Genomic DNA, 20,278 nt, shown 5'->3' on the forward strand with positions numbered 1-20,278 from the left:
TATATATATGGCTAATATGCAAAGTGTCCCCTCGGGAATTCGACTGGGAGACCAAGTTCGATCACTCACTATGACGTTCACAGAACACCAGGGGCAGCAAGGAATGAAGGCAGGTCCTGGCTGGCAGTCGGCAGCTGGAAGAAAGGCTCCAGCCGGCAGCCAGAAGGCCCCAATCGGCCCTGATTGCCGAGGGAACCTACCCATGCATGAATTTTTGCACCAGGCCTCTAGTTGTTATATAAAAAGATAGTATATACCTGTAATGCAAAAAAATTAAATTAGACCACCAACTTACACCATACACAAAAATAAACTAAAAATGAATTTTAAGACGTGAAACCATAAAAATCCTAGAAGAAACAATTGGCAGCAAAATCTCATACATTTCATAGCAATATATATATATATATATATATATATATATGGATACATCTCCTAGGACAATGGAAACTAAGGAAAAAATAAACAAATGGGACTACATCAAAATAAAAAGCTTCTGCACAGCAAAATAAACCATCAACAAAATAACAAGAGAACCCACTTCATGGGAGAACATATTTGCCAATGAAAGATCTGATAAGGGGTTAAATTCCAAAATTTATAGGGAAATAATACAACTTAACAAACAGAAGACAAACAACCCAATTTAAAAAATGGGCAAAGGAACTAAATAGACACTTTTCCAAAGTGGACATACCGAAGGCCAAAAGGCATATGAAAAAAAAACTTGAGGTCACTAATCATCCGAGAGATGCAAATTGAAACAACAATAAGGTACCACCTCACACCTGTTAGAATACCTATCATCAACAAATCAACAAACGACAAGTGTTGGCAAGGATGTGGAGAAAAGGGAATCCTTGTACACTGTTGGTAGGAATGCAAACTACTTCAGCCTCTGTGGAAAACAGTTTCGAGTTTCCTCAAAAATTAAAAATGGAACTCCCATTTGACCCAGTCATTCCACTTCTAGGAATATATCCCAAGATTTCAGAAACTCATCAGAAATAATATATGCACCCTATGTTCATAGCAGCACAATTTACAATAGCTAAGATTTGGAAATAGCATAAGTTCCCATCAGTAGATGATTGGATTAAAAAAACTGTGGTACATCTATTCAATAGAATACTATGGGGCTATAAAAAAAGGAAAAAAAAAGAACTCTTACCATTTGCAACAGTATGGTTGGACCATGAGAGCATTAGGATAAGCAAAATAAGCCAGTCAGAGAAAGATGAATATCACATGATCTCACTTATATAGGGAATCTAATGAACAACAAAAACTGATGAACTTAAATAGACCCAGAGACATAGAAACATCTAACAGACTGTCAAACCTCAGAGGGAAAGCAGGGGAGGACGGTGGGAGGGAAGAGATCAACCAATGAACTCATATGCCATATGGGTACATGCATAACCATAGACAGAGACAATAGGGTGGTGAAGGCCTGGGGGAGAATGGTGGTGAGTGGGTGGGAGAGAGGGTGGGAGAGGTCAATGGGGGAAAAGGGGGCATATGTAATACTTTCAAAAATAAAGATCTTTTAAAAAAGATAATATATAAAGATTGTACATGAGACAAATGAGACAATATAAAATTCTTAGCAGGTCAAAATTGTAAAAATGTGGCTTGAGTCATATATCTTTTTTAAAATTTTTCTTTATTGATTAAGGTACTACATATGTGTCCTTATCTCCCCATTACTTCCCCTCTCCCCCAATCCCCGCTCATGCCCTCACCCCCCAGGTGTCTGTGTCCATTGGTTATGCTTATATGCGTGCATACAAGTCTTTCGGTTGATCTCTCCCTCTTACCCCCACTCTCCCCTACCTTCCGTCTGAGGGTTGACTGTCTGATGGATACTTTTCTGTCTGTATCTGTTTTTTGTTTTTTAATCTTTTATTTATTTATTTATTTATTGTTTAAATTATTACATGTAGTAGTACATGTATTTCCTTTTTTTCCCCAATTGACCTTCCCCCAGCCTCCCCTACCCCGTCAATATCCTCATCCCACCCCCCCACCCCCAGTGTCTTGTGTCCATTTGTTGTGCTTATATGCATGCATACAAGTCCTTTGGTTGATCTCTTTCCTCCCCTCCCCAACACTCCCCTGCCTTCCTGCTGTAATATGACAGTCTGTTCTGTGCTTTATTGCCTCTGTATCTATCTTTTGGTTCATCAGGTTATAATGTTCTTCATTCTCCATAAATGAGTGAGATCATGTGGTATTTTTCTTTCATTGCCAGGCTTATTTTACTTAACATAATGCTCTCCAGGTCCATCCATGCTGCTGCAAATGGTAAGAATTCCTTCTTTTTATAGCAGCGTAGTATTCCATTGTGTAGATGTATCATAGTTTTCTAATCCACTCATCTGCTGATGGGCATTTGGGCTGTTTCCAAATCTTAGCTATTGTAAATTGTGCTTCTATGAACAAAGGGGTGCATATAACCTTTCTGATTGGTGTTTCTAGTTTCTTGGGATATATTCCTAGAAGTGGGATCACTGGATCAAATGCGAGTTCTATTTTCAGTTTTTTGAGGAAACTCCATACTGTTCTCCACAGTGGCTGCACCAGTCTGCATTCCCACCAGCAGTGCACGAGGGTTCCTTTTTCTCTGCATCCTCCCCAGCATTTGTCATTTGTTGATTTGTTGATGATTGCCATTCTGACAGGTGTGAGATGGTACCGCACTGTCGTTTTGATTTGCATCTCTCGGATGATTAGTGACTTTGAGCATGTTTTCATATGTCTCTTGGCCTTCCTTGTGTCTTCTTTTGAAAAGATTCTATTTAGGTCCGTTGCCCATTTTTTTATTGGATCCTTTATCTTTCTTATATTAAGTTGTATAAGTTCCCTGTAGATGTTGGAGATTAAACCTTTATCAGTGATAACATTTGCAAACATGTTCTCCCATACAGTGGGATTTCTTGTTGTTTTGTTGATGGTTTCTTTTGCTGTACAGAAGCTTTTTATTTTGATGTAGTCCTATTTGTTTATTTTCTCTTTATTTTCCATTACCCTAGGAGCGGTATCGGTGAAGAAATTGCTTCAGCATACGTCTGAGATTTTTCTGCCTGTGGATTCCTCTAGTATTTTTATGGTTTCCTGTCTTATGTTTAAGTCCTTTATCCATTTTGAGTTTATTTTTGTGTATGGTGTAAGTTGGTGGTCTAGTTTAATTTTTTTGCATGTATCTGTCCAATTTTCCAAACACCACTTACTGAAGAGACTGTCTTGATTCCATTGTATGTTCAAGCCTCCTTTGTCAAATATTAATTGAGCATAGTGGTTTGGGTCGATATCTGGATTCTCTATTCTATTCCATTGATCTATATGTCTGTTCTTGTGCCGGTACCATGCTGTTTTGAGAATAGTGGCTTTGTAATACAGCTTGAAATCTGGTATTAAGATCCCACCTACGTTGTTCTTCTTTCTCAGGAATGCTGAGGCTATTCGGGGTCTTTTTTTATTCCAGATGAATTTTTGAAGAGTTCTTTCTAGGTCTGTGAAATATGCCATTGGTATTTTAATGGGGAGTGCATTGCATCTATAGATTGCTTTGGGTAGTATGGACATTTTAATGATGTTGATTCTACCAATCCATGAACATGGTATGTTCTTCCATCTGTTTATGTCTTTTATCTCTTTTTTTCAGTGTCCTGTAGTTTTCCGCATATAGGTCTTTTACCTCCTTAGTTAAGTTTATTCCTAGGTATCTTAAATTTTTTGGTGCGATGGTAAGTGGGATTGCTTTTTTAGTCTCTCTTTCTGTAAGTACACTATTGGTGTATAGAAATGTCATAGATTTCTTGGCGTTAATTTTGTATCCTGCTTCATTGCAGAATTCATTTATTAAGTCTAATAGTTTTTTGATGGAGTCTTTAGGGTTTTTTATGTACAATATCATGTCATCTGTGAATAGGGACAGTTTTACTTCTTTTAGTAAAGGGACACTTTTACTTTTCCAATTTTGATGCCTTTTATTTCTTCTTCTTGTCTAACCGCAATGGCTAATACTTCCAGTACTATGTTGAACAGGAGTGGTGAGAGTGGGCATCCCTGTTTTGTTCCTGTTCTTAGGGGAAATGGTTTTAGTTTTTGCCCACGAGTATGATGTTGGCTGTGGGTTTGTCATATATGGCTTTTATTATGTTGAGGTATGAACCTTCTATTCCCACCTTGCTGAGAGTTTTTATCAAAAATGGGTGTTGGATTTTGTCAAATGCTTTTTATGCATCAATTGATATGACTATGTGGTTTTTATCTCTCAATTTGCTTATGTGATGTATCACATTTATTGATTTGCAGATATTGTACCATCCTTGCATTCCTGGGATAAATCCTACTTGGTCATGGTGTATAATCTTTCTGATGTTCTGCTGAATCCGATTTGCTAGAAGTTTGTTGAGGATTTTGGCATCTATGTTCATGAGGGATATTAGCCTGTAATTCTCTTTCATTGTGTTGTCTTTATCTGGTTTTGGTATTAGGGTGATGCTGGCTTTAAGAAGGAGCTTGGAAGTGTTCCTTCCTCTTGAATTTTTTGGAATAGTCTGAGAAGGATAGGTTTTAGTTCTTCCTTGAATGTTTGGTAAAAGTCCCCTGTGAAGCCGTCTGTCCCCGGGGTTTTGTTTGCTGGAAGCTTTTTGATGACTGCTTCAATTTCTTCCTACTGAGATGTTTAGATTCTTCATGATTGAGTTTTGGAAGGTTGTATTTTTCGAGGAAAATGTCCATTTCCTCCAGGTTGTCTAGTTTGTTGGAATAGAGTTGTTCATAGTATTTTTTAACAATCCTTTGTATTTCAGTGGGGTCTGTTGTTATTTTGCCTCTTTCATTTCTGATTTTATTTGGGTCCTCTCTCTTTGCTTCTTGGTGAGCCTGGCTAGAGGTTCATCAATCTTCTTTATCCTTTCAAAGAACCAGCTCTTGGTTTTGTTGATCTTTTGTATTGTTTTTGTGGTCTCTATGTCGTTTATCTCTGCTCTGATCTTTATTATGTTCTTCCTTCTGCTTACACTGGGCTGTTCTTGTTGCTCTCTTTCTAACTCTTTGATTTGTAGGGTTAGGTAATTTATTACCATTGTTTCTTGTTTTTTTTTGCAGTAGGCTTGTAGAGCTGTGAACTTCCCTCTCAAGAGTGCTTTCGCTGTGTCCCATAGATTTTGGATTGTTGTGTTTTCATTGTCATTTGTTGCCATGATGCTTTTTATTTCTTCTTTGATCTCTCTGGTAACCCAGTGATTGTTTAATAACATGCTATTTAGTCTCCATGTGTTTGATTTTTTTGGATTGTTTTTATTGTAGTTGATTTCCAGTTTTATGCCACTGTGATCTGAGAAGATGCTTGATGTAATTTCTATCTTCTTGAATTTGAAGAGACTTTGCCTGTGACCCAATATATGGTCCTTCTTTGAAAATGACCCATGTGCACTTGAGAAGAATATATATTCTGTGTCTTTGGGGTGAAATGTTCTAAATATGTCGATTAATTCCATCTGGTCTAGTGAGTTATTTAGGATTGATGTTTCTTTGCTGATTTTTTGTTTAGAGGATTTGTCCAATGGTGATAGTGGGGTATTAAAGTCTCCTACTATGATTGTATTGCTGTCAATCTCTCCCTTGATATCCTCCAGGAGTTTTTTTTATGTATTTGGGTGCTCCTGTATTGGGTGTGTATATGTTTACCAGAGTTATTTCTTCTTGTTGGATTGCTCCCTTTAGTATTATGAAGTGGCCTTCCTTATCTCTTTTTATGTCCTTCACTTTGAGATATAATTTTTCAGATATAAGTATTGCTACCCCAGCTTTTTTTTTCATTTCTATTCGCCTGAAAAACCTTTTGCCATCCCTTCACCCTCAGTCTGTGTGTGTCTTTTTATCTGAGGTGGGTTTCTTATAGACAGCAGATATATGGGTCATGTTTTCTTATCCAATCCGTTACCCATTGTCTTTTGATTGGGGCATTTAACCCATTTACATTTAAAGTTATTATTGATAGGTACTTGTTTGTCGCCATTTTTATTCTTTACCCCTGTGTTCCTTCTTCGCTTCCTATTTCTTTTTTTTTTACAGCAGACACTTTAGCATTTCTTGCATTGCTGTTTTGGTGGTAATAAACTCCCTTAGTCCTTTTTTTGTCTGTGAAGCTCCTGATTTCACCTTCAATTTTGATTGATAGCCTTGCTGGGTACAGTATTCTTGGATTCAGACCCTTCCTTTGCATGACTTTGTATATTTCACTCCATTCCCTTCTGGCCTGATGTGTTTCTGTTGAGAAATCAGTCACTAGTCTGATGGGGGATCCTTAGTAGGTAACTTTCTGTCTCTCTCTGGCTGCTTTTAAGATTCTTACTTTGTCGTTGATGTTTGTCAATTTAATTATAATGTGCCTTGACATCGGTCTTTTGGGGTTCATTTTGCTTGGGACTCTGTGAGCTTCTTGGATTTGTGTGGGTTTTTTCTTCCCTATATCAGGGAAGTTTTCTGTCATTATTTTTTCAAACAGGTTTTCTATTCCTTGCTCAGTTTCCTCTCTTCTGGAACCCCTATTATGCGGATGTTGTTTTGTTTCATGTTGTCCCAAAGTTCCCTTAGGCTCTCCTCCTGCTTTTTAATTTTTTTTTTTTTTTTAGAAGCTGCACTACTTGGGTATTTTTTTCCTACCTTGTCTTCTAGCTCACTGATGCAGTCCTCTGCTTCTTCTAGTCTACTCTTGATGATTTCTATTGAGTTCTTTACAGCAGTGATGTCATTTTTCATTTCTTCTTGGTTCGTCTTCATTTCCTCTCGGCTCTTACACATATTGTCAAATTTGTCTTCCATTCTTTTCATCCACCTTATGACCATTTCTCTGAATTCTTTCTCTGACAGGTTGCTTGCCTCCATTTTGTTTACTTCCTTTTCTGGTGATGCCTGCTTTTCTTTCATATGCGGGCTGTTTCTTTGTCTCCCCATGATCTCTTTTCTCCGGGTGTCTCGTTATGTAGTTCCCTCTCTCCTTATCCGAGGCGAAATCTGACCTTTCCATGAGGGAGTGTAGAGCTCCTCTGAATCCGCATGCTTGCGCCAATTGGGGACCCGTGTTCTCGGGTTCGCATCCGTTCGGTGGGTCTGGATCTGTTTTTGTTCATCAGTTTATGTTCTTCATTATATTCCACAAATGAGTGAGATCATGTGATATTTATCTTTCTCTGACTGACTTATTTCACTTAGCATAATACTCTCCAGGTCCATCCATGCTGTTGCATAGTATTCCATTGTGTAGATGTACCACAGGTTTTTCATCCACTCATCTGCTGATGGGCACTTAGGCTGTTTCCAAATATTAGCTATGGTAAATTGTGCTGCTATGAACATAGGGATGCATATATCCTTTCTGATTGGTGTTTCTAGTTTCTTGGGATATATTCCTATAAGTGGGATCACTGGGTCAAATGGGAGTTCCATTTTTAGTTTTTTTTTTGAGGAAACTCCATACTGTTCTCCACAGTGGCTGCATCGGTCTGCATTTCCACCAGCAGAGCATGAGGGTTCCTTTTTCTCTGCATCCTCACCAGCACTTGTCATATTTCTTCTGCTTAAAAACAAAACAAAACTGCCCATTGGTTATAAAGCAAAGTATAAACTCCTTGTAATGCCCAGTATACAGGCTCTACCATATAGTCCAGAAACAGGTTAACTACACTGGCTCATAGGCCCAATCCAGTGAGCCTCCTGTTTTTTGTAGATCTATATAAGCTGATAATGTTTTTACATTTTTAAATGGTTTAAAGAAATCAAAAGAAGAAAAATATACCATAACAGATAAAATAATACAAAATTCAAATTTCAGTGTTCACTAATAAAGTTGTTATAAAACAGTGAAGGTATTCCTTTGTATATCGTCCGTGGATGCTTTTGCAAAACAAAAAGAGCGCTGAATAGCTATGACTGAGATCATGGCCTTCAGGGCCCAATGTATTTATTACCTGGGCCTTCACAGAAAGGTCTGCAGACTGCTGCTCTAGTTCAATCTACCTCTCAAGTGTCAGCTCCCACTTCCTCCACTGTCACATACCTTTGATGCTAGTCTTTGACTGAATCACTTACCTTTGTCATATGCCTCACATCATTTCTTTAATCTAAATGTTCCTTTTTATCCCTTTTAAGATAATAGAAACCCCATTTATACAACCCTCAGGACTCAAAATCTACATAGTCTAGTAAAGATTTCCTGATCACCATAAAGAAAATACCCACTCATTTAATTTTTCAATATCTTTAGACTACTTAAGCTAAACTAACAAAAAAAAAGCCACCAAATACATACAATATATCTTATATCCCCAACAAGATTGCAAACATAGAAAACAGTGTCTGTGAATGTTTTTAAGCTGTGTTCCATGGGACTCCATGGCTTAATGAGGCAATTGGGTGGATCACAGCAGCTTCTCATTAACCATTTTACACTTCAAATCTCAGCATAAAACTGTCTGAAGAAAAGGAATAGGCAAAATTTTGAAAATCACTGACTTATAATATATGCAAGCAAGTGTAGGAATTTCAAGGCAGTGGCTTCAGTAAAATAATCTCACATCTTGCACGCACATAGGCGTCTCATTAAAGGACGTTCCAGCCCCTTAGCAGTCCTGGCCCTATAATCATGTATGTACATTGACTCAGGTTTCATGATATAGACACAGACACCATGGAATTCTAATCAAAGCCCAGTAATCACCCCCACACACTTCAGACACCAGGGAATTCTAATCAAAGCCCAGTAGTCATGCCGCACACTTAGAAGTGGTAGCTGCCATTTACTAGTAAACTGCTCAAACTAAAAATAAGAAAGCTAATTATGGAAGAGAATATCATGTAGCATCCACTAAATAGTTAATATAATGTTTTAAATTTTAAGTATAGTAAAATCTTATTAAGATACTACTGAGAAGAAATTAACAAGATTGAGATTAGAGTGAAAGAAAAGAGTATTGTGATTTAACCAAAAGGATTCTATAGTATACTACATACTCTGGGCATTTATTTTATACTAGTAGCCCATGTGCACGAATCTGTGTGTGAGTAGCTTGCATCGACTTGCCTCAGCTGGCCCCCCGACCCACCTCCGCTAATAGCTCTCCGCATCACGTAACTCGCTGCCCAGCCCTCCTGTAGCACTCTGCCCACTGACCCGCCCTCCTGTACCTCTCCACCCTCCTGCTGCTGGTCATTACGCCTCACGCTGTAGCAACCATTTGCATATTACCTCTTTATTATATAGGATATTAAGATATATGCCCATATACATCCATTTCCCCCTCGGCCAATTCATCTATAACAATCTTAATTAAATGGAATAGAGCAGACCCAAATAGGAGTCAGAAAATCTGGACTGATTCCTGCTATTCTTGGGCAAAGCAGTTAACCTTATTAGCCCTGCCTTGCCATATAAAAAATGAAACAAACAGGCCACATAATCGTGGTATCCAAAGTCACTGTAGTTATTTAAAAAAAGATGATTAAATTTCACTTCAAACTATAATAAAACCCACTAAGGTGAACTTTAAAACTTCAAAAAACCAAACTAACAGTGTCTCCATCTTATCAATTTTTTTTCTCTTAGAGTAGCAAGCCCATCACCATGCATAAAGTTGCTGTAATTCTTAATTAAATTTAATATGTTTAAAATAAATTATGTTTGCAATATATGGTGTTTAATATTTGTGGACTACATAAACTATTTGGTTAATAAAGCTATTAATTTTAAGCAAAAAAATAGAGATAAACTATAAACTGATTTTACTCTCTGAAATTAAACAAATTCTATGGCAGTTTCTAAAGTGACTGATAATAAATCAAAATAATATGTCACTATTTTTTAATCTCCAAACTCAAATATTTTTACCTTGAACTTAATCCTCCCATTGAACATTTTCCTCATTTCTTATTAAAAAACAAAACAAAACAGACTATTTCTGTGCATTTATATGACCTTATATGGGTATGGGGATAACATACATGTGTGTGTACACAAATACTGTATGGGAAATATATTATACTAGAAGCCCGGTGCACAAAATTCATGCACGGCGGGGGGTTGTCCCTCAGCCCAGCCTGTACCCTCTCCAATCTGGGACTCCTGGAGGGATGTCCGACTGCCCGTTTAGGCCCGATCCCACCAGGATCGGGCCTAAACGGGCAGTCGGACATCCCTCTCACAATCCAGGACTGCTGGCTCCCAACTGCTTGCCTGCCTGCCTTCCAGATTGCCCTTAACCGCTTCTGCCTGCCAGCCTGATCACCCCCTAACCACTCCGCTGCCAGCCTGGTTGATGCTTAACTGCTCCCCTGCCAGCCTGTTTGCCCCCAACTTCCCTCCTCTGCCAGCCTGGTCACCCCTAACTGCCCTCTCCTGCAGGGTTGATCACCTCCAACTGCCCTCCCTTGCAAGCCTGGTCCCTCTCAACTGCCCTCCCTTGCAGGCCTGGTCCCTCACAACTGCCCTCCCTTGCAGGCCGGGTGCCTCCCAACTGCCCTCTCCTGCTGGCCATCTTGTAGTGGCCATCTCATGTCCACATGGGGGCAGGATCTTTGACCACATGGGGGCAGCTATATTGTGTGTTGCAGTGATGATCAATCTGTATATTACTCTTTTATTAGATAGGATAGAGGCCTGGTGCACAGGTGGGGGCCAGCTGGTTTGCCCTGAAGGGTGTCACAGATAAGGGTGGGGGTTCCCTTGGGGTGTGAGGCGGCCTGAGCGAGGGGCCTGTGGTGGTTTGCAGGCCGGCCACGCACCCTGGCAACCCAAGGGGAGGCCCTGGTATCTGGAATTTATTTTCCTTCTACAATTGAAACTTTGTAGCCTGGGGCGGCAGCCATTTCTGTGGCAGTTAATTCACCTTCTACAATTGAAACTTTGTAGCCTTAAGCGGGTGAGCCCGGCGAGGGTGTGCGGAAAGCTTTGCTTCCCCTGTTGCCGCCGGCAACCCTGGCCTGCTCTCTCAAGCTCCATTCTGCTGCCATTTGTTTGAATTTGTTTACCTTCTATAATTGAAACTTTGTAGTTTGAGTGGAGGCTTAGGCCTGCAACGGCTATGGAAAGCTTGGCTTCCTCTGTTTCCTGGGAAACCTTGCTCTCTGTGACTGTAGCCATCTTGGATTGGGGTTAATTTGCATACTCGCCCTGATTGGCTGGTGGACGTGGCTTGGCTGGTGGGCGTGGCTTATGTAGCGGAGTGATGGTTAATTTGCATATTACCATTTTATTAGAGAGGATTTCATTAAAAATATCTTAAGACCGAAGGTAATTCCTAACTGGTAGTTAAATTAATTTGATTGACAGATTGAAGTATACCTAAAGAATTACGTATCTCTAGAGCTAACTGTTATTACTTACATATTTTGTTTCCTTATAAGCAAGTTTACCTGTTCATAAAGAAGAAAGGTCTTGTCTCTCTCAGATGTAAGAACCTTGACATTACCCTGAATTTCTGCCAAATGACGCTCATATTTTTCCAGCATGCACTTAAGTTCTTCACGGTCTCGCGTGGTCTTCAAAAGCTCTACATCACAGTGTGTAGCCTACAATTATTGGATAAGAAATGTGAAGCTCTTCTTTGCATGATGGCCATTCACAGTCTCTACTTAAGCAACCGTGACAATATAATGAAAGGAAATGATGAAAAAGAAGTTTAAAAATCACCCACTTTTAAACAGCTTCCTCCAAAATTGTTCTACATTTGTCTGATTACCTCCCAACCAGGATTAATGCTGAGGCTAAAGAACCAAATTTAAAGATCCACTGTCCATCAAAGAGACCTCTGTCCCCCAACCTCTTTGATAGACCAATTCATGCCAATCAACCTGAATTGTTCTCAGATTAGGTAAATCAAAGAATAAAAGTCAGTGTTTGAGCAACAAATTCCAAAATATTTATAACTTTCCAAAACTTACCCGGGAAGATGGTGACAGGCGTCTTGGACTTTTAGATCTATTTTTGATCATCTTTCTCAAGTTTTGAGCTTCACTCTTGTAGTGATCTTTGTCTGCTTCTAAGGTCTTGATAAAGGAATCAAGTCTGGAAGGAGATTTATTTTGTGCTTTTTCAGTCTCTAAAATTATCTTGCCAGGGAGAAAAAAATTAGGCCATTATTTCAAGCTAAACTACAGCATCATTTTCTACATGAAGTTGAACACACACAGGATCCTTAAAAATAATAAATGTGGTATTTTAAAAATAACTTTTAAAAATCATACTTTAAAAAAGCAGTTAGATATCATTCCTTTCCAGCATTTCTGAATGTTCTACATTTTTATTTAACTAAAAGTATCCATATATTTACCCAATAATTTTGAAGGAAATAAGGTAAAGAAATTTCAGAGAGGCCAGAAATGTCCAAAGATGTAGTTATAAATCCTAAAAATAAAATTGCTTAGAAAAACTTGTTTAGTTTTTGTTCAATAACTGTCCAAGGAATTAATATATTAAAGGAATGCTGGATATTCTATACTTATAAGAACTTTCAAGTGCATTCCCATTCAGTTTAGTATATTTAGAAACATTTCCTTTACAACATTTATTTTACCAATGCTGTATTGGGAGAAAATGACAAATATATTTACAGAGACGGTCTTCCAAATTATTTTAAATAGTAACATTAAAATGTCTAAACAGAGCAGTTTTCATTTCACATGGTTAAATTAAAAGACATATTACTTAGAATTAAACAACAAAATTTGACTTACAGATATTTCTTACTAAGAAGAATGAAAGTAAATATGTAGACAAATGTATCTTCCATGTTGAGAATTAAATTACTTTACAGTTATCATTTTAAATCAATTAACAGCAAAGGGCATTAATAGAACTAACCAAAAGTTCTCTAGGAGAGCAGGGAATAATGATGAAATGGAGCAAGAACAGCATTGCTCTTACACATGGGAGTACCCTGTGCACCAAGCAGAGGGCTGATTGTAGAACACAAACATTTTTTACTAGAGGCTCGGTGCACGAAATTCGTGCATGGGGCGGGGGGGGGGGGTCCCCTCAGCCCAGCCTGCACCCTCTCCAATCTGGGACCCCTCAGGGGATGTCCGACTGCCGGTTTAGGCCTGATCCCCGGGATCGGGCCTAAACCGGCAGTCGGACATCCCTCTCACAATCCTGAACCACTGGCTCCTAATCGTTCACCTGCCTGCCTCCCTGGTTGCCCCTAACAGTCCCCCTGCTGGCCTGATTGCCCCTCACTGTCTCTGCATGCCAGCCTGATCACCCTAACTGCCCACCCCCGGTCTGGTCGTAGGCAGCCATCTTGTGAGGGTGTGAGGGTTAATTTGCATATTACCTCTTTATTATAGTCCCCCTGCTGGCCTGATTGCCCCTCACTGTCTCTGCATGCCAGCCTGATCACCCTAACTGCCCACCCCCGGTCTGGTCGTAGGCAGCCATCTTGTGAGGGTGTGAGGGTTAATTTGCATATTACCTCTTTATTATAGTCCCCCTGCTGGCCTGATTGCCCCTCACTGTCTCTGCATGCCAGCCTGATCACCCCTAACTGCCCACCTCCAGTCTGGTCGTAGGCAGCCATCTTGTGAGGGTGTGAGGGTTAATTTGCATATTACCTCTTTATTATATAGGATTGTTCACAAAATCAAGAGAGTTGGAACATACATACAATTTTTGTAGTTTTATTATGCTAACAGAATAAAAATTATTCCTGAATATATATTTAAGAAAACTGTACTTACAGATCTAAGTCTTTTTACTGTATCTTCTAATGCTATTATATTATTTTGCTGGCAAATGAGTTCAATCTAAAAATCAAGCCAGAAAAAAATTATTGGGATTTTAAATATGTAAACTGATTTAACTGGGAAAAGAGAATCAAAAAAGCAAGCCACTTAAAATAAAAACATGCAGACAGTGAATATTTTACAAAAGAAACTATATTCTACCACTTTATGTGTACCTACTGTTGCTGATAAAAGAACCTAGGATGATATATAACAGTTCCTTTAAATTACCTGATATAAAATATTGATTATACTTTATAAATTACTCCCCACAAACTAGAAAAAAATGGTAATACTAATTATAATCCTGAAGATAATAATGTAGAAGAAATAAAAGAATGACTAGGATTTTTTAAGTTTTTCTAAATCACCATGGTCAGAAGTGATTGTCTTTTCCTCTGAACTCTTTTAATAGTTTAGTTCAATCCAACCCACAAAAAACCTTTTTTTATCAGATTTATGATATCAAACATACCCAGTGTCATAATATAGTTCCCCATAGTTATATACTTAGTGTATAACTAAACTGTATGTTCCTAGAGGCCAGTGACTATGTTTTTATGCAAAGCTGTAAAGCTCTCTACTAAAAGTTGGCAAGTTAGTTTAATAAATTTATTTCTCTCTGTTTTTGCAAAACCAACGAGGTGGCTGAATCTTCCCTCAGGACATCAAGAAACCTGTCCGTGACAACTGGGAGAATGGGTTGAATGTAATGAAGTGTGTATTAAAAAATGTGAATCAGTCAGTACTGGACTTGCACAAATTGACCACTGACAAAAATGACCCTCATTTGTGTGACTTCATTGAGACTCACTACCTGAATGAGCAGGTGAAATCCATCAAAGAATTGGGTGATCACGTCACCAACGTGTGCAGGTTGTGGGCCCCTGAAACTGGCATGGCAGAGTATCTCTTTGACAAGCACACCTGGGAGACAGTGAGGAGAGCTAAGCCTTGGCTGCTTCCCATAGCCACGGGGGGTGACTTCCCTGGTCACCAAAGCAACATGTGCATGTTGGAGTTAGCTTTGCCTTTTCCATAACTTGTACCAAATCATCCACTCATGTCTTTCATTTGTACCATTCCTTCAAATAAAGTAATTTGGTACCAAAAAAATATATAATAATAAAATAAAATGTATTATATTTTATTTTATTTTTTAATCCTCACTAGAGGATATTTTTTCAATGCTTTTTAGAGAGAGTGAAAGAGAGAGGGAAAGACAGAGAGAAATATTGATGTAAGAGAAACACATCAATTGTTTGCCTCCTGCACGAGCCCTGACCAGAGCCCAGGCCAGGGAGGAGCCTGCAACTGAGGTACACGCCCTTGACCAGAATCAAACCCAGGATCCTTCAGTCTGACACTCTATTCACTGAGCCAAACTGGCAAGGGCCTAAAATGTACTATATTTTTAAATGTACTATATTTCAAATATATTCTGGGATTATTGTACCTCATTTGTTCTTCTGACCAAAGTACTTTTCTAAGATTTCTCTGGAAGTGATATCTATAATAAAAGTGTAATATGCTAATTAGACCGGCGATCCTTCCCAATGAAGCCAGGGCTGTGAGGGAAGTTTGGGTCCCAGGTGCCTGCCAGTAGCTGGAGAGAAGCCTGGGTCCCAGGTGCCAGAGGGAAGCAGGTGCCGGCAGCCAGGGGAAGGAAGGCCTAGTCTTGCACAAATTTCATGCATCAGGCTTCTAGTTTTAATGAAATATTAAGGGGTGCTATGGTATGAGACATAATTATGTACAGTTTGGGTAAGCTTATATATGTAATTTGGATAGACAGTTTTCAATGCTTCAATTGATAATACCACACAGAAACTAAAAAAATGGGTATATATTGAATTGTACGTAAAGATGTAGATACTAAATTAGTATAAAAACTCAAGGCCAAAAATTTTATTTAGTATGATACATTCTTATAATAAATAAATTCATACACAAATATCCTAGATGCAGATAGAAGGAAACAAATAATATATAAACTGAGGAAGATAGATTATGTTTAATTATAGCAAGGTATGATTATGGTAGATGTTATACACACACACACACACACACACACACACACACACACACACACACTAGTGGCCCGGTGCACGAAATTTGTGCACAGGGGGCGGGGGTTCTCTCAGCCTGGCCTGCACCCTCTCCAATCTAGGATCCCTCTCGCAATCCAGAACCACTGGCTCCTAAGCGCTCACCTGCCTGCCTGCCTGATGCCCCTATCTGCTCTCCTGTGTACCTAACTGCTCCCCTGCTGGCCTGATGACCCTAACTGCTCTCCCTTCCTGGTCTAAACCCCCTAACTGCCTATGTGCTCTCCCTTCCTCTCTGCGCCTTCAGAGCCTGGCACAGGAGTGCTGAGAGCTCTCCGCAGAGGCCCGCCCCATCCTGACACCCCCCTCTGGGCTGGGCGGTGCCACAGGCCTGCGCACACCTCCACCAAGGGGGCTGCCCTGGCAGCAGCTTCATGTCCTGGTGGCGCAAGTCCCCACCCCATCACTGCCCAGGAGCTCCTGCCCACGCATGCCTCCGTCTGGAGCGGCCTCTGCCACCGAGTCAGTGTGACGTTAGCGCTGGGCAGGCCTCTGTGCGCCTGTGCTGGGGGCAGAACTCTCCGCCCCCGTCCCCACCCACCAGCTCCTGCCTGTTGACCGGTGGTGACGGGGACACCATTAGGACCAATTAGCATATTACCTCTTTATATATATAGATATATATACACTAGAATATACAGTATATATATGTATATATATTTATATATGTGTGTGTGTATATGTGTATATATATATATATATATATATATATATATATGTATATGTATATCCACACACACACACACACACACACTAATAAAAGTGAAAGATGCAAATTGACTGTACCTCCGTGACGCTCACCAGCCAATCAGGAGTGAGTATGCAAATTAACTCAACAAAGATGGCAGGTTAATTTGCATGTGCAGGCACTGAGCAGCCGATCCCAGGAACATCCTTGGACCCAGGACGCTCCAAGCCTATAGGCCCATGCATAGGCCCTGAGTGGCTAGGGTCCCAGAATGCCCCCGGCCAGGAGTAGCCTAAAGGCGCCGGCGCCAAGCAGCCTGGGTCCCAAGACGAGCGGCCAGGGGCGCCAAGCAGGCTGGGTCCCGGGACAAGCAGCCAGGGGCACCAAGCGGGCTGGGTCCCGGAACTAGCAGCTGGGCCACCAAGCGCAAGTGGCTGCAAGGCAGGGTGGGAACTTCCGCCCCGCAGCCACCTGCATGTGTGCCTGTGCCAAGCAGCCCGGGTCCACGCCCCCCAGCTCTGGGGACATAGCGAACGTGGGGCTCCTGGGCTTGGGGGTGTGTTCCCGGTGGCCGCTGCACGCTGTGTTGGTGGCATCCACGCCCCCCAGCCCACAGACACAGTGAACGCGGGGCCGCCGGGCTTGGGGGCATGTCCCCAGTGGTTGGGGACACGCCCTTAGCCCAGTGGACGGAACACAGGGGATCTTCTGTGCATGGGCTGCAGAGGAAACACCTTTTCTTTTCTTTTTTTTTAAAATATATTTTATTGATTTTTTACAGAGAAGAGGGGAGAGTGATAGACTGTCAGAAACATTGATGAGAGAGAAACATCAATCAGCTGCCTCCTGCACACTCCCCACTGGGGATGTGCCCCCAACCAAGGTACATGCCCTTAATAGGAATCAAACCTGGGATCTTTCAGTCTGCAGGCCGACGCTCTATCCACTGAGCCAAACCAGTTCGAGTGTAAACACCTTTTCTGACCACTCATTGGCTAAGCTCCCTGTATGCCGCCACTTGCAGTGTTCTTTGTAACTTGGGTAATAAGAATCCAAGGTGATCTAGGGTTTTTCTACCACACTCCTGGAGAAAAAAAATGAAGGTCTGCTGCTGGAGGGGCTAAGAAATGTCATATCCTGCTCTAGCTGGTTTGGCTCAGTGGATACAGCCTCGGCCTGCAGACCACAGGGTCCGGGTTGGATTCTGATCAAGGGCATGTACCTAGGTTACAGACCGGGGCCCAGGTCAGGGCTTATGCAGGAGGCAACCAATCAAAGTGTCCCTCTCACACTGATGTTTCTCTCTGTCTCTCCCTCTCTCTCTCTCTTCCATACTCTCTAAAAATCAATGGAAACATATCCTGAGGTGAGGATTAAAAAAAAAATTAAGAAAGAAATGTCATATTCTATGTAAGACACATCTTGAAAATGCCTAAAGAAAGTTGTCATTTTTTCATGGTGAAGGGACTGGAGTCCATGTTGATGAAAACACCTTGGTGGCTGCGGTGGATGACAGTGCCTGTAGCAGCGGGGTGATGGGGCTGGCGCCTTCCCCTGATCAGCCCAGTCGCCTCCCGCAGAGGGAGGCCAGACTGCAGCTTAGGCCCGCTCCCCAGGGATGTCAGTAGGACATCCCCTGAGGGCTCCCAGTCTGTGAGAGGGGGCAGGCTGGGCTGAGGAACAACCCAGTGCACGAATTTCATGCACTGGGTCCCTACTATATATATTTTTAAATATGCTTTTATTGATTTCAGAGAGAGGAAGGGAGAGGGAGTTAGAAACATCAATGAGAGAGAATCATTGATCAGCTGCCTTCTGCACGTCCCCTACTGGGGCTTCAGCCGGCAATCCAGTATGTACCCTGACCTGGAATCAGACCATGACCTCCTGGACTGAATATTTTAATAATAGATATGTATTATTTTTCATATAAAAACATAATGCTGATTCCACTCTGAAAAACAAAATTATAAGTGACCCAAATGAAAAGATACTAACCAGTGTCATTTATTTGACAATTGTTTAATGAGGGCATACTATGCATCTGACATTGTGTTATATGCTTGGTTTAGTGGTGACTAAAACAGACAAAAACCTCTGCCCTCGCAGATCTGACATTATGGTTGAAAAGAGAAAAACAAAAGATATTAGGTAAAATATATGTCAGATAGTGAGTATGTCATTTAAAAAATATATAGAATAGGAGGGTCAATACAGCAGTGTAGGTAAACATGGTATTCACCTCCTCCTATAACCACATCAAAATTAAAACTAAACCACAGAATAACCATCATTCAGAACCACTGGGAATCTGGCTGAACAGAAGCCCTACAACTAGAGAATTAAAGAAGCCACATTGAGCCCTCGCTGGTTTGGCTCAGTAGATAGAGCATCAGCCTGCAGACTGAAATGTCCTGGGGTTCAGGTTCAGTTAAGGGCATATGCCAGGGTTGTGGGCTTGATCCCCAGTAGGGAGCATGCAGGAGGCAGCCAATCAATGATTCTCTCTCATCATTGATGTTTCTATCAATCTCTCCCTCTCCCTTTCTGAAGTCAATAAAAATGTCCTAAATAAGTAAATAAATATAGCACAGCTTTCTCTAGTAATAAAAGTGGAACTAATTTATTTTTTTTAAAAAGAAGAAGCCACATTGACATTGGTAGGAGGGGTGGAGGTACAGAACAGACTGGTCCAATACCCAGGAGCGGCAGTTAAACATTGGGAGGGATATCGTGGCTGTGGAACTCTCCCTACCCCCATGAGGAGTAAAGGGTAACAGCCCCGCACCAGACCCCTCATTCCAGGGTTCCAGTGCCAAGAAGAGAAGTCCCTGCAACTTTGGGCTGTAAAAACCAGCAGGATTGTGGCTGGTGACACAGAGGCTGCTAAAGTCCCAGGCAGCTCCTCTTAAAGGGCCTGCACACAGATTTACTCGGACCCACTCTCTCTGAGCTCCAGCACTGGGGCAGCAGCTTGAAAGGATCCAGGGACATACAAGAAGAAACTAAATTATCTGGCACCAGGGCAAGAACTGGAGGGCAATTTTCTCCCAGAAAAAGTGCTGGCAGAGGTCACTGTTCCATGGCCGAGACAACAGAGCTGATAGGCAGGAGCCATATCTGTGTCTTCATCAACTTGGCCCACACTGTTCACTCCACTCTGGTGATACTATGCCTCACCTAAGCTGTTTGCAGTGGCTTTTCCATATGAATTGCCTGTCCTGACTCAGGCTTCAGTCTTTTCTAAAATCACTCAAACAAGCAGCAGCTGCCCTCAGCATGCTCTATACCACTCAAGAAGAGGCCCGATGCCCCATTTCTTTAGGTAAGTGCCCCAAGGCCCCACACTAGCAGCAGCATTCCAAGGTTCACAGCTTGGCCTCTCCTGGATACCTCCAAGACTGACACACATAGCAGCCATATGCAGATGACTCTGTAGCTTAAGCTGGGTGATCCCAAACAGGGCACAGGCAGTAGCTGACTTTGTACCTTCCAGGAGGCCTCAGAGCCAGTGCACCTGGTGATCAGCTTCAGACCATCCCAGATTACAGTACAAGCTATCCCTATCACATCCACAAGCAGCACACTCAAGGAGCAGACTTGGTGAGCACCAAAGGCCCACTGGAGCAAGTCCTGCTCCACAGGGGCATCTCTTGCACAGCAGCTCTTTAGCTATAGTTGCAGCTGGCACTCA

General features: G+C 41.3%; 1 protein-coding gene across 1 annotated transcript in view; it reads right to left on the reverse strand.

Annotated features, from left to right (window-relative positions):
* LOC307111802 (testis-specific gene 10 protein-like) overlaps positions 1 to 20,278 on the reverse strand; it is a 150,831-nt gene that overhangs the window by 95,622 nt on the left and 34,931 nt on the right. The window contains exons 4-6 of the mRNA XM_079791903.1: positions 13,744 to 13,809; positions 11,950 to 12,117; positions 11,422 to 11,577 (exon numbers count right to left, since the gene is read on the reverse strand). Of these exons, the coding sequence (XP_079648029.1) occupies positions 11,422 to 11,577; positions 11,950 to 12,117; positions 13,744 to 13,809 (390 nt within the window). The remainder of the gene's footprint in view (positions 1 to 11,421; positions 11,578 to 11,949; positions 12,118 to 13,743; positions 13,810 to 20,278) is intronic.

This window comes from Cnephaeus nilssonii, assembly GCF_951640355.1.
Source record: "Cnephaeus nilssonii genome assembly, chromosome: 15".
NCBI classification, from domain to species: domain Eukaryota; kingdom Metazoa; phylum Chordata; class Mammalia; order Chiroptera; family Vespertilionidae; genus Cnephaeus; species Cnephaeus nilssonii.